The sequence below is a fragment of the Coptis chinensis genome, chromosome 4 (assembly GCF_015680905.1).
Source record: "Coptis chinensis isolate HL-2020 chromosome 4, ASM1568090v1, whole genome shotgun sequence".
Lineage (NCBI taxonomy): Eukaryota > Viridiplantae > Streptophyta > Magnoliopsida > Ranunculales > Ranunculaceae > Coptis > Coptis chinensis.
The window spans coordinates 43,832,275-43,846,521 of NC_141459.1; the positions used below are offsets into that span (position 1 = coordinate 43,832,275).

At 38.0% G+C, this 14,247-nt stretch overlaps 1 protein-coding gene and 1 long non-coding RNA gene across 2 annotated transcripts; both read right to left on the bottom strand.

Moving 5' to 3' along the window:
* Positions 1 to 741: 741 nt before the first annotated feature.
* HT1 (Protein kinase superfamily protein) lies at positions 742 to 6,099 on the bottom strand. The gene is made up of 3 exons (XM_086556881.1): positions 4,927 to 6,099; positions 3,278 to 3,733; positions 742 to 1,538 (listed from the first exon to the last, which is right to left on the bottom strand). Exons 1-3 carry the CDS (start codon positions 5,332 to 5,334, stop codon positions 1,290 to 1,292), a joined length of 1,113 nt encoding a protein of 370 aa, XP_086413007.1. The 5' UTR covers positions 5,335 to 6,099; the 3' UTR covers positions 742 to 1,289.
* Positions 6,100 to 12,342: 6,243 nt separating this feature from the next.
* On the bottom strand, positions 12,343 to 14,210 carry LOC147503606 (uncharacterized). The gene is made up of 2 exons (XR_015192784.1): positions 13,250 to 14,210; positions 12,343 to 13,025 (listed from the first exon to the last, which is right to left on the bottom strand). It is a non-coding gene; the product is annotated as an uncharacterized LOC147503606 (long non-coding RNA).
* Positions 14,211 to 14,247: the final 37 nt, after the last annotated feature.

The following is a 14,247-nucleotide window of genomic DNA, read 5'->3' on the forward strand; positions in this document are numbered from 1 at the left end:
ACTCAAGCAATTGATCTGAATAAATCAAGATTAATGAGGCACACAGTACCTGAAAAAACTGCATATCGATATGCAGCAGGAGTCGGGACTCGGGAGGACAAACAAACGCACCACAAAAGAACTATTCTTTGACAGAACAATGACCAATAGAGTGGAAAACCTGGCTTTTCATCCTATTTAGAGCCGGTTGACTCTGTAATAGAGGAGGCTAGTACCACTTCCAACAAATGATTCCATGGTGTTGTTATGGACAGATGCTGCAAGATGTCTCCGGCTACATTGCGGGGTAATTAACCCAAATGACTCCCAGGCCCCAGCACCTTAAAAAGTTACACAATGATGCAGTCCTAACACACAGAGATTAGAGCCTCACAATGACTTGGGACGCAAGCCATTTTACAACAAAGGCATCATACCTTTCATAACACAGGGAATAACAAATTGCTTTGATCGTCTGACAGGTCCAGTTTCTTGGTGTTATTCTCCCAACTGAGAGACAGTGAGATCAAGCCCCACTTCGTGTAGAATTTCTGTGGTTTGATGAACCATTCAAATGGCTAAATGGGCTACTCCCACATTCGATCAGTTAGATCACCATTGGTTACCAAAGGTAACGCAAGGCTCAAGCCATCACATCACAAACACACACAGACTACATTCCATTCACACAGTGCGAGTGCTACATGCGACCAAAAACAGACTACCTAGATATTAATTGTTGGTATTAAATTATCAACCCTATGACAATCAAAATGAATATCAGACATTATGCATCACATCAGACAATGTCTTATCTACTCAACAAGTGTGATCTCATAACATGGAAATTGTCCAACATAACAAATATTAAAATTGCCCTGTATATGATAGAATCTACAATAAAGAATTTCAAGGTACAGTTAGAATATCTTAAGAAGGCTGTTGGAGAGCAATGTGATGTCCAACACAAAGACTGGAGTCTAATTCACTGATGGCGATGGAGTAGGCATTCAGTACAAAGAACCTGACTCTGACTAAATCCTCAGAGCACAATCTAGTTCGATGTATGTACACGCTGATGTTGGCAAAGGATATTTCACGTGGGAATCCACCAACCATACAATAGTAATCCGTCCAAACTCCCATTGAACCACATTGATATACCCACAACAGACTGTTCTGAAGCTCTACAAATCAGGTGTCTCCCTATACAACTAGTTTGATAATAAACAAATGGCATACTATTTACAGTTACATAGCCTAAGTTATCAACATTATGATCCATAGAATCATAGTACCTTTCAGTGAAATCAAGCATATACAGGTATAGATGAGCTTATTGAGATGCAGCCTTTGAAGCGTTCAAGGATCAAACTCCGACTGACCAGCCCCGCGTGGGAAGGGAGAGGCAGACCATCCTTAACACACTCGTCAAATTTCTCCAAGATAGACACGATATCAGTGAAATCGGGTCTTTTTGAGGGATTTGCAGCCCAACAATGTTTTATTAGGCTTCCAAGTGCAGGCTGACAATTATCTGGCAAAGGGGGTCGTTCATTCTGCCACAAGAAACAAAATGGACTAATAACTAAGCATTCAATTTGTAAAGGACATTGTACTAGTAAAAAGTTAATAACAGCCGAGATATCTGCCATATGATAAAAAAACATTATTCATAAGCTTAGTGCACATTTTTTATCTTCTAAGTGGTGAACCCACATCAAGTTTTTGTCACTTTAATCCTAAGGATATCAATATCACTAATAGACTACATTAACTTTTTCGTATGTTAGTTATGATGCATTCTGAAAATGATCAGAAAGAGGGTTTTTCTGCCTTTATGGTTCTGTAGTTTGATTTCCGCCCACATTGCAAGATACAACAACCTATGACCCAAAGAGTGCCCCAAGTTGACACTTAATTTCCAGCCACACTAAAAGAAACTGTTCTCTCATAAATTTTGTGGAACTCGTATTGAGTTAGAAGAAGGTAGAAATGTGTAAAAATGAAAGAAGTGAAGACCCAAAAGAAAATATCCTGCAGTTATAAGCACCGACAAGGGAGTCTCTCCCTTTGAAGAGATACAACCTAAAATTTGATGAAAGAAAGAACATGTGTTCATTCATAGACTTTTGAGTTTGGAAGTAAGAGATATATAGGGGATCCTAACAAGGTGAAAAGGAGAGAAGAAAAAGGAAATGCTCTTTCCTTGTTTCTAGGAAACTGGGTATACACAGAACAAGTCTATGTTTATTCTCATTCACCTGCAAAAAACAACTTCAAGTGGATTGATCCAGCTATCCAGGGGATACCAAGATACATCCAGAATCCATGTTACCATTGACCATTTCCAGAATCTATCAAAGTGTCTAAACTAGATTAAATGTGCTTTCTTTCTCCACTCAGTTTTAGCTGAGTTACTTCCCAATATAATTCATGTTGGCAGACATACACTCCAATAAAAGAAAGGAGTTTCACAAACCACAAGCTTGTAGTGAAAAATCACCCTATGAATAGAGAGACCTAGAAGCGTTACTTATCTTGCACCACTCGGAGCCTTAACAAGGAATGAAAGCACCCAAAAACCCACCTTGGTATCCCGAAACTAATTTCACAAGTCTGCCTTCTACAACCAAATAATACAGAGTGCACCATTTCCAAATGATACACATGTGAGACCACAATAATGATCTTTGGTCCTAATTAAACCCCTTAAATTTCCAAATATCAAACCCCTTACAATTTTGGAGTAATAACCCCCACAACTTGGGAGCCCAACCTTGTATCCGGCCTCCAAAAATATAGTCAGCCAAGCCATTTGGCAGAAATGGGTCGTCTGCTCAATCTTCTCTTCCCCCAAGGAACCAACATCCATCGATCATACTACGATGAGACCTAAAGTTCTCTGAGTTCAAGCAAACACACTATTGACTGATCTCCACACATTGAGCCATACTTTGGGTGTGTTTAGTTTGTGGGGACTACACTATATTTGTTGTCCTTGGAAAACAAAGGATAATATTTGGCAAGATGGACCACTACGTGACAAAGTAGATTTCCTATTAGTTTTTTTTACTTTGTAAGTTAAGATTAAAAGGATACCACACTAGTAATATTGATGAAAACACTCAATTCCATAAACAAATTTACTTCCACAAAGTCAAAAGCAATAAACACAAAGAAAAGTAATACCAACCAAAGAACAAAAAGATAGGATTAATGGGATGTATAATTATAGGACCATAGAGTACCAAAGAGACAAATGGGAATATCAAGTGGGAGAAAAATATGTATCTACCTTCTCTGCTACAGCAAAGGCAGCTTGTACAGGGGTCATTCCTTGGAACGGAAGCAGAGCTGTTGTCAGCTCCCACAGCACAATGCCAAAACTATACACATCTACCTTCCTTGTATATGGTTTCTCTTTTATCATCTCTGGTGCCATCCAACGATAAGTTCCCATGTTACCTTTAGATGCTCGGCACTGAGTCTCCAGACACGAGGTACCAAAATCTGCCACCTTAACCCTCATCTCATCATTCAAGAGTAAATTATTGGATTTGAGATCTCTGTGGATCACGCCTTGTGAATGGAGATACTGCATTCCCCGGGAGATGTCAAGGGCCAACCTTAGAATTGTTTCGGTTGAGAGTGAGTAAGGTAGTTTCTTGTTGAGGTACATCCTAAGAGTTCCTTGTGACATGTATTCAGTAATGATACAGTACACAGGAGGCTTTTTACAAGCTGCAATAAACTGCAATTAAACAGTGTCATAACCTCTATAACATACCTCTATGATATAATCCAATATAATTAACTCTAAGATCGAAAAAATAATTGAATTATCAGGTATACATTTGGACTAAGAATGTTAGAACTTAATATGCATTGCAGTCAATAAACGAAAGTATTAATTTTCACGGAAGAAAAAGCATTAATTCTCTCTTGATTTACTCATCAAGAGAGAATGTCATGAACAAAGAGTTGATGTAATTAAGGGCAGGAGAAACTTCCACGAAGAACGCCAATGGAAACTAATTAAATCAACATCTAAAACTAGGGATTGAGAACAACACATTCTCCCAAAAATTTCTAATCTCAAAAGCATAAAACAACTAATTTCAGAAAAAGGATTAACTCACACTTCAAATGTAGTGATGCAATGATGTACAACTAACCTAGATTTTCCTGGTTAGTCCACCCAAGAAATAATTCTTCTTCCTCTTCATTTGTTTCTCTTTTAAACACAAACCTTTTTTCTTTTCTTTTTTTTTTTCAAACTTCAATGGTTTACATTTTACAACTACTCCATTTCTCCACCGCCACACTATATAGTCCACAAGTGGTACACTAGTCCTCAAGCGGAGTGAGCGTTTGCCCTAGGGAGACTAAGAAACTCTCTCTCTCTCTCTCTCTCTCTCACTGTACTAGTATGTTGTGAGCTTACCTACAACTTCTTAACAATCAGACACCAGAATCTAGTTATGTGCGTTTGGACTCATTTCTTCCAACCCAAATAGTCAACACTTCGCATTGTTGACCAAAATCCAGGAGCGGATCTTGTTCCATCAGTCTGTCACCTTCGGTCTTATTTACCTCTTCTTCCTCCCTCATGCTATATACCTATTCTGCGGAAAGTATAGCCTCCTGTTCCTCCTCTATTCTCCTCCCTCTTCCTAAGCCTTCCCTCCTTCTTATACTTCATCTTCCTCTTTTAGTGTTCTTCCTCTGTTCTTCTTCTACCTCTGCTCCATCTCCCCTTCTCCTCTAATCCTCTCGTGACCACGTAACATGGTATTCTAGCACATAAAACACATACTTAACCAATATACAAAAACATGCAAGTAGTGAATCATAAAAAGGAATGAATTCTATAATTGATACACAATAACAAGTAGCCAATTCATATATCTATGGCTCAGTTATAAGAAAAAATCTAAAAGTTACCTGAACTATGTTAGGATGAAAAAGACGTGAAAGCAGCGCAACTTCTGATTTGAACTGCTGCTCAAGCAGTTCCTTAGTCTCCTCATTATGAGCAGGAATTCTCACCATCTTCACCGCAACTGCCCTCTGCTTGTAAATTCCACGGTAAATCCGACTGTGAGCACCCGAAGCAAATTTATTACCAATAAACAGTTGTGAAAGATCAGCAGTCCAGTCCTCATGATCCTCCGGTGACACTTCCCATGCATCAACATTCTCCGAATCCAGTATCATGGACCACGACTCCAAACTATCAAATCTTTTCTTCTCCATATTTTCCACTTCTGAATTCAGAGATTTTGCCAATAAAGAGGAAGCCTTGTTCTTCTCCTTTCGGAGCCCAAAGGCTCGAAAGATAGAAGGAACCATCGTGTACTTCTAGTGAGCTCCAACTAGAGAAGCCCCTGAAGTGAAAATGGTCTACAGAAATGGACACTGAGACTCATTGAGAACAATTCTCGGCTAAGAAAACTGTGTGGAAGTACAAATGAGGGCTTTTCTTCTGAGACTTAGAATAGATTCTAGGAAGAGAAGCAACTGATTTGGAGACATGGGTTTGCAAAGATAAGAGAAAATGGTAATGGGTTTTCATGGATTTTCAAAACAATGAAGAAATCAAATAACCATTCATTAAAACACACAGAAGAGATACTGTCAAACATATTGATAAAGAGAGCAAAATAATGGTTGGTTTCTCAAATGAAAACATGGGGTTTGTTTCTTTTCAAGAAACTTAAATGGCCTTTCAAGATTAGTACAAAAACCCATGAAAACGTATGTAACAGCAGCAAGTCACAGAGTTTCTTATCTGCAGTCTTTTTTTCTCTCTCTCTATTTATCAAACTTACTTGTGGTGTGTAGTTTAAGTGTTAGCATGCAAGTGACTGAATTGAATTCAAAGTGATGTAAGTGTGAAAATGAAGAAGGAAGGTTCAAGGATATCTCGTGAATGCATAGCTCAAAACTCATTAAAAGTATATTACTGTCAGTGGAAGTAGTAGAGAGAGTAGGAAGAAGAAAATGAGAGAACCTTTCTGGACCGAATGCATCTGCTGCTGCTGCTTTCTTTTGCTTTTCATTAATGTGAACTGTTGAAATGAGGAAGTGGCCACAGTTCGCTGCTTTCATGGCAATTTGATTGACAAACAATAAAAAGCACTTTGCCTCTGATATCTGAACATGGGATATCTTGCTTGGATTGCATGTGTACTTTTCTACACATGGCATACTTTTTGTGTCCTACTTGGACGTCAACTTGTTGATTCCTCTGGAATCAGTTGTGATTTCCAAAAGTTAATGCTAAAAGACAATTTTGTTTTGGGTTCGAGGATTAGGATAGGGGTAAATAACTAAATATGATTATGCCATGTGTAACGTATCAATCCTTCCAACAATCATTTTCCATCAAATAATGAAAGTTTTACACCAAGTTACTACCAGCATGTTGCTGCGTCCATACATAAAAGCGCCATCCCGTACAAAGTTGCAATGCCAATCAATGTCCAAAATATCAAATTCGGTGAATATAACGTAGATATATTTTTTTGGTGATTCCATCGGGCACTCATCAAATTAGATTGCGCAATCCCTCAAAAAAAAAAACAAATTTGCCATATTACAAGTTTGTCATCAAAATCCAGACCCAGCAACCAATTCAACCAGTATCGCCAAAATGAACCCTCCGGGCCGTTTCTGTTTACACTCAAACGACGTGACTATATCGTTTTGAGTATACGTCGTTTGAGTATACACACAAACGATATGGTCACGTCGTTTGAGTGTACACTCAAACGACTTGGCCATATTGTTTGAGTGTATACCAAAACAACGTGGTTATATCATTTGAGTGTTACACAAACTAACACTCAAACGACGTAACCATATCGTTTGAGTGTATACTCAAACGACTTGGCCATATCGTTTGAGTGTACACTCAAACGACGTGGCCATATCGTTTGTGTGTGCATTTTAGATTTGGCTAATCATTTGGTATCACATGCAAGTGGGTCGTTTAGGACTTATATGGGGTGATATGGTGAAGTCGTTTAGACATAAACACCAATTACACTTTTCTTATATATAAACACTAACACTTTTCTTATAATTCAAATAATTAATCGATCATAAGTGTAAAATAATTTATTTAAATAATTATGTGCAAAATTGAATTAGTAATTATCAACTATCAACACATTCCAATTGAATTAGAAAAATTGAAATCCAATTTAAAAAATTGGGTTAGAAACAACACAATTACACCAACACAGCATGCACTCTGCACTCTTTATCTATTATGACATAGTTACCTATCTTTATAACCAAATTAAAACATGTAATCAAAAATGCTAAAATCTAAAATAATAATTTGTTTTATATCTGAACTTGTTATTATTATATTTTTTTTTCAATTATGAATCATAAACTAGTTTGGGGTTTGGAGTTCAGAGTTCAGAGTTCAGGGTTCAGGGTTCAGGATTCAGGGTTTAGAAATTTCGTACCAACATATTTCACTTAATTATTTGAAATAATAATTTGTTTTATATCTAAACTTGTTATTTTTTATTTTATTTTTAAAATTGTGAATCATAAACTAGGTTTAGGGTTTAGGGTTTAGGGTTCAGGATTTACAAATTTCGTACCAACATAGTTTACTTAATTATTCAAAATAATAATTTCTTTTATTTCTAAACTTATTATTTTTTATTTTCTTTTTCAAATTTTGAATCATAAACTAGTTTGGGGGTTTAGGGTTTACAAATTTCGTACCGACATAAAAGAAATTTAATTTCAAACATATTTCACTCAATTATCCAAATCTAAAATAATAATTTGTTTTATATCTAAACTTGTTATTTTCCATTTTTTTTTATTCAATTGTGAATAATAAACTAGTTTGGGAGGGTTTAGAGTTTAGGGTTTACAAATATATTTCACTCAATTATTCAAAATATACCAAAATTTCAAATATATATAGAATACTCATTACTCCTCCGTGCTCATTTTTTCATCAAAATTCTTACTCCTTACATAGAATACTCAAGTTTCTCTACATACTCAAGTTTCTCTACATATTAGAATACACAAATTTCTCTAAATGGAACATGAAGATGAAGAAAAAGCATTTGAGGTAATATTTGAGGTGCAACAACAAATTAGAGAAGGAGAAAATAGAAGATATGTTGAAAGTGAAGAAGTGGAACAAAATGTTGAAGGTCAAGGTGAAGAATTTGAAGATACGACTAGTCGAGCAAATGAGATGCCAAGAAATCGTTGACGACAAAGTGCAAACCTAAATAATGAGGTAACAACACTTGATTAAAATAAATACAAAACATTTGATTGATTGAATGAATGAATTGATGCAAAATACTTGAATGAATGCAAAACCCGAGCCCAAACGACATGGTTGGGTCGTTTGGGAACACTATAGAACAACATGGCTAGGTCGTTTGGGGACACTACAGAACTACATGGCCATGTCGTTTGGGAACACTACAGAACTACATGGCCGGGTCGTTTGGGGACACTAGAGAACTACATGGCCGGGTCGTTTGGACCCTCTATGAAACTACATGGCTGGGTCGTTTGGACTAAATTTAGTTAAAAGTTCATTTTTTTTTTGTGACTTTGAAACTAAATGCAAATTGTTTGAGACTCTTATTTTATTCTTCTATATGTAGAATTCTTTGCTGCTATCCGGGAACCGATCCTCTGCAAACTCGAATGATGTGGATTGTCAACCGATTTTAAGTGATACAACAAAAAAATTTACTACGGAAGAGGTATAATTGAGTAGGCATTGATTTCATTTTTTTTTTAATTTTCTAAATGTAATTTTATTAGTGTATTAATAATAATAGTTGTTGTTTTTTATGTGTTTAGGTCTTTCATACACGTAGCGAGGCAATCGGTTGGGCAACCGCTAGAGGAAGACAAGTTAATGTTGTTGTGGTCATTGAAAAGTCGGAGTGTGCCAAGGGAAACCGAGTAGCAAGATTGAATTTGGCTTGCGAGTGCTCGGGTGTGTATCGGTCACACAAGAAGGAAGGCAAAGGGAGGGCTAATAAGAGAAGGTCGGGAACTAAGAAATCGGGATGGACATTTAAGTTAAAAGGTGTTTTCCAATGCGGCACTATCGATAGTTGGAAAATAGAAGTTAGAAATGGTATTCACAACCATGTATTGGCGAAGACCCTTGAAGGACATGCATTTGCTACTCGTCTGACCATTCCAGAGTTCGAGTACTTGTCAGAGATGAGTAAGTGTGGAATAAAGTCTAAACAAATTTTGGATTGCATCAAGAATAGGTATCATGATAACATATCTAGTATATCTCAAGTCTACACTGCAAGGCAGAAGGTGAGAAAATTGGATATGAACGGTCTCACACAATTGCAGAGATTGCGTGAGTTATTAGCAAAAGTAACATTATTTTAAAGAGTTGTGATAGGATGAGAATACCGAGGAGATAACGGGATTGTTATGGGCCCATCCAGAAGGTGTTAAGTTGGCTCGAACTTTTCCAACAGGTTTCATGTTAGACGCTGCCTACAAAACTAATAGGTATCGATGGCCTTTCGTACAGTTTGTTGGGGTGAGTTCAACGTGGAAGTCTTTCACCGTGTGTCAGGTGCTGCTTCAGTCTGAAACAACAGTCGACTATGAGTGGGCCCTGCATCATTTTAGTGGCTTGCTTGGTGACATGAGCCCATCCGTGATCGTGTCTGACAGGGACTTGGCCCTGATGAGTGTCGCTGACAAAGTTTTCCCTAACGCACACAAACATCTATGTAGATGGCATATCGCTACGTGCGTCTTTTCAAAATGTTATGATATTTTTCCAACTACAGAATTTGTTGAGAAGGCCCAGTTCTCATGGAACACTGTAGTCAAATCGAAGACAGAGGTTATTTTCCAGCGTAGATGGGATGCTTTGAAAAAATATTACAGGGTTGAGTACTCCAATTTTGTTAGTTATTTACGAGAGACTTAGTTTTCTCACAGGGATTGATTCGTATGTTGTTGGACTGACCAACACATTCACTTTGGGAGTACAACGACCAATAGAGTTGAAGGGTCTCATGCTCAGGTGAAGCGTGTACTAGGAAATACAAACTGTCACGATTTTTTAAGTATGTTTAGCTTAATCCACCCGATTCTAGAGATCTAGATGTTCGAGATTATAGCTACCTTCGAGAGAAGTATGATTGTAACTCAGCACCACCACCGGATTCCTTTGTTTCGTGAACTCAGAGGCCTTATCTCACGCAAGTGTTTGGACTTGATATTTGAAGAAATAGATACCCGCGTAAAGCGTGTTAAAGATGGAGAGATCAGGTGTTGGTGTTATTTGCACATGAGCCATGGACTGGCATGTGCTCATGAATTAATTGAGTTTGAAGAGCAAGAGCGGTCCATCCCTTTGACTGCTATCGACCCCTTTTGGAAAACATTGTCTGCTTCTCCCAATATGTTAGTGGGTGTTGGTCCCGATGTTACACCTTCGGTGGACTTGTTCACGAATAGGTTTGCAATGGTTTCTGAAGAAGAGCAAAGGGTTATGATTAGGAATCTTATGGAGATTGTCAGACCAAAAAGTACATGGCTAGTACCGCCTCGTGAGGAAGCAAAAACCAAAGGTCGACCGAAAGGTAGCTGCAGCAGAAAGCTTACAACTAAGGATGAGAACTCTTCAAAGCGAGATCCATCTCATTTTGAACATTCTCAACGTGATCATGAGGAGTGGGTCTTGTCACAACCAAATACTACACCAACCCAAAACACCCACACCACACCAAGAAAGAAGCCTTCTCCAAAAATACAAACCCAAAACACCCACACCACACCAAGAAAGAAGCCTTCTCCAAAAATACAAACCCAAAACACCCACACCACACTAACAAATAAGCCTTCTCCAAAAAACACCAAAAACAACCACACCAAGAAATAAGTCTTCTCCAAAAACACCAAAAACAACCACACCACGAAATAAGCCTTCTCCAAAAACAGCCACACCACAAAATGTGAGAGATGGGTTAGACTTTGGAAAGACGAGGGGTCCTAAGGATTACGAGTTGGATATTCTTGAAGAAATACATAAATACATTGTTAGAGTCCATGACCTTGTTGGCGATGACAACTGCGGTTATAAAGCTTTCTGCATTGTATTAGAAAGAAGTCAAGAAGATTGGTCGTAGATAAGAAAAGACTTGTACCAAGAGCTTATTAACAACCTCCCCCTTTATTGTACTTTATACAGTCAAAGTGAGGTTGTTTATGCGATGAAGGAAATCCTACATGAAGAAGGTTACGCACCCTTAAATAAGTGGATGAGCATGCCCTTTGTTGGATTCCTATTTGCTTCAAGATTTAATGTTGTCCTCCTGCATTTAGGAACTCGTCAGTGCTTCCTTATCATGCCGCTGAGAACCCAAGCAAATCCTGAAAGAGTGGCCCAAGTGTTGGGTAGCGCACATGTTGGTAGAAATCATTTTGTCAATGTTGAACTTGTTGAAGATTGTCCGGTTCCTCCAGTCATGCGCCAATGGCTTAGAGCTCGATATGATATTGCTGAAAGTTGAAATTTGGCCTTGACAGCAAGGCAATTACAATTTATGGCATTGAACATTCCCAATTTAATATGGGAAAATGAGCCCGTTAAAGATCTAACAGTACATGTTATCGACTAAGTTGTTTGTATGTTGTCGATATGATATTTTGATGTAATTTGATATTTTGATGTAATTTGAAACAAGTGTAATTTGATTTGATTTTTATGTTATTTGGAAATAATGTTATGACTTTTATTTGATTTGATTTGGAAATCAAGTGATCAACTAAGTTGATTCGGACGGCAATCGAGTGATTTGGAAATCGAGAGATCGACTAAGTTGATTCGGATGGCAATCGAGTGATCGACTAGTTGATTCGGACGACAATCGAGTGATTTGAAATAATGTTCGTATGTTGTCAATAATGACCGAAACGACATGGTCAAGTCATTTGACTTTAATCCCAAACGACCTAGCCACATCGTTTGGGCTTAAAGGCAAACGATATGCCAAAGTCGTTTGGCCTTTATACCAAACGATGTGGCTAGGTCATTTGGGATTAAAGTCAAACGATCTGCCGAAGTCGTTTGGTATAAAGGCCAAACAATCTGACGAGGTCGTTTGGCCTTTATACCAAATGATGTGGCTGGGTCGTTTGGACAAAAAAAATTTGAAAGTTCATTTCGTTTTTACAACACTTTCATATTCATCAAATTCCACTTAATCATCATTCAAACATCAAACATCAAACATCATATTCATCCATTCAAACATCAAACATCCATTCAAACATTCATTCATCCATTCAAACATCCATTCAAACATCAAACATCAAACATTCATTCAAACATTATATTCATCCATTCATTTCAAATCAAATAATCCATCCATTCGAAGTTAACAAAGTTACAAACCCTAAACTGAAACAAATTACATCCATCAAACTAAAACTGAAACAAAATTAACAAAGTTTCAAATAATCCATCCATCAAACAAATTACAAAGTTACAAACCCTAAACTGAAACAAATCATGAACTATCACGCCCACCAATGTACTTGCACCTAGTCAAGTTGTACGCCCGTTCGAAGGAGGACCTTGCTTCCTCTGGCATATCATTCCCAGCCAATTGCAGACCTCATCGATGACGTCGTTTTGTCGAAAAAAAGAAAATCAAGATAAGTTACCAATCGAATATAAAAAATCACAGTTATAGAAACTCAATTAAAAATCACAATACTTATAATCGGTGAACAGTTAGGCAGTGTCTCTAGGGAGAGATGAATAGGAAGACGCTCAGGGTTCACCAAAACTACATGAGAATTCCTCGCATACCAAGTCATGTAGTTTTGATGACATTCCTATGGATAAGACGAGATAGGTCCTCGATTGCAGGGTTGGATCACGTGATTCTGCCATGACTCCCAGTAAAGTGGCCCAATATTGGTCCAGTTTACCTCATACCCGCGTCCTGCCACAGTTCTTGTTCTCCAATTTGGTATTGGAGGATCTACAGGTACATGTTGCACATGACCCAACTGACGCAGTACCCTTGCGACAGTGTAAAGCTCGATAATATTGAAAAAACATAGCAATCCCTCAAAAAATGCAATGTCATCGATCGGGTTTGTATCTCTGACATTTTTGTAGAGATGTCAATCAACCTGAAACAAAATCAAATGTGTTATTAACAACTCCAATGATCAATTACTAAAAACAAACTTAAATACTTACATTGAAATAATTCAAATCATCAATTATCGCTCGATAATACTGCAATGCATGCGTTGTATCGTAATAGTGTGGAGCGACTGGGGTGTGTCTATGAGGACGCGGGTGAGACGAAGCATAGTTGAAGTTTGGGACTGCTCTGAGTAACGAAAAATACTCATAGATCTACGCCTAGATATACACAAATAGTTAACATATTATTGATAGAGTAATAAAATTAATATTAAAAAAAATAAACTCTAAAATACTCAAATTTTCCCTGTAGAAGAGTCATATAGCCTGTAATCCTTTTCACCTTCGCACATGTGGCAGCCCCAAGACCTCTATACAAAAACGTCAAAATTACTGCACCATATAGGCATATAGGCACCTCTACTATCTCACTGAATTTCAACAACGACCTCAGATAACATATAGGCACTCCAGTCCCAGACTTGTCAGTAAAAACGGCACATCTAAAGAAAAACAGAATAAAAGCTTTGACAGCCCGTTGGACTTCCTGAAAACTTGAGGCCTTCTCCACCACCTTCCCAGCAACGTCACATATGGGGCTATCAAAATGCTTCCGGATGAATTCTAGCCTTACTTTTGAAGTGAACCTGCTAGATTCCATCTCCGCCCTAATCAAATCAATAGGGAGCCCCAGAGCAATATGTAGGAGATTTACCGATTGTTGTAAGTTCAGCTCATTGTCCCCTTGCACCGCTCTTCCTCTAACTGTGACTCCACAGATGTGGACAACATCATCCAAAGTCACAGTCATCTCCCCAACTGGCATATGGAAGGTGTTGGTCTCCGGATGTCATCTCTCCACAAATGGAGCTGGTGGATCCATATGCTCGTGATAACCTTCCACAAGATCAAACAACCCAGTCCTTCTCAACTGTTTGGCAAATCTCGGAGACCTTTCACATTCATTCTTGAAATCCCATTGAGATAACTTCGCTAAGTGCGAAACACACTTCAACGCCCGTGATCCTCCTGAAACAACCGAGCGCGCA

Bases quoted from the DNA above. Each gene is read 5' to 3' on its own strand.
- HT1 (XM_086556881.1), bottom strand. From the start codon at position 5,334: ATGGTTCCTTCTATCTTTCGAGCCTTTGGGCTCCGAAAGGAGAAGAAC. The intron at 3,734-4,926 runs GTAACTTTTAGA...GTTTAATTGCAG, and splicing joins TTCATCCTAACATAGTTCAG to TTTATTGCAGCTTGTAAAAA. The intron at 1,539-3,277 runs GTAGATACATAT...TTCTTGTGGCAG, and splicing joins CCTTTGCTGTAGCAGAGAAG to AATGAACGACCCCCTTTGCC.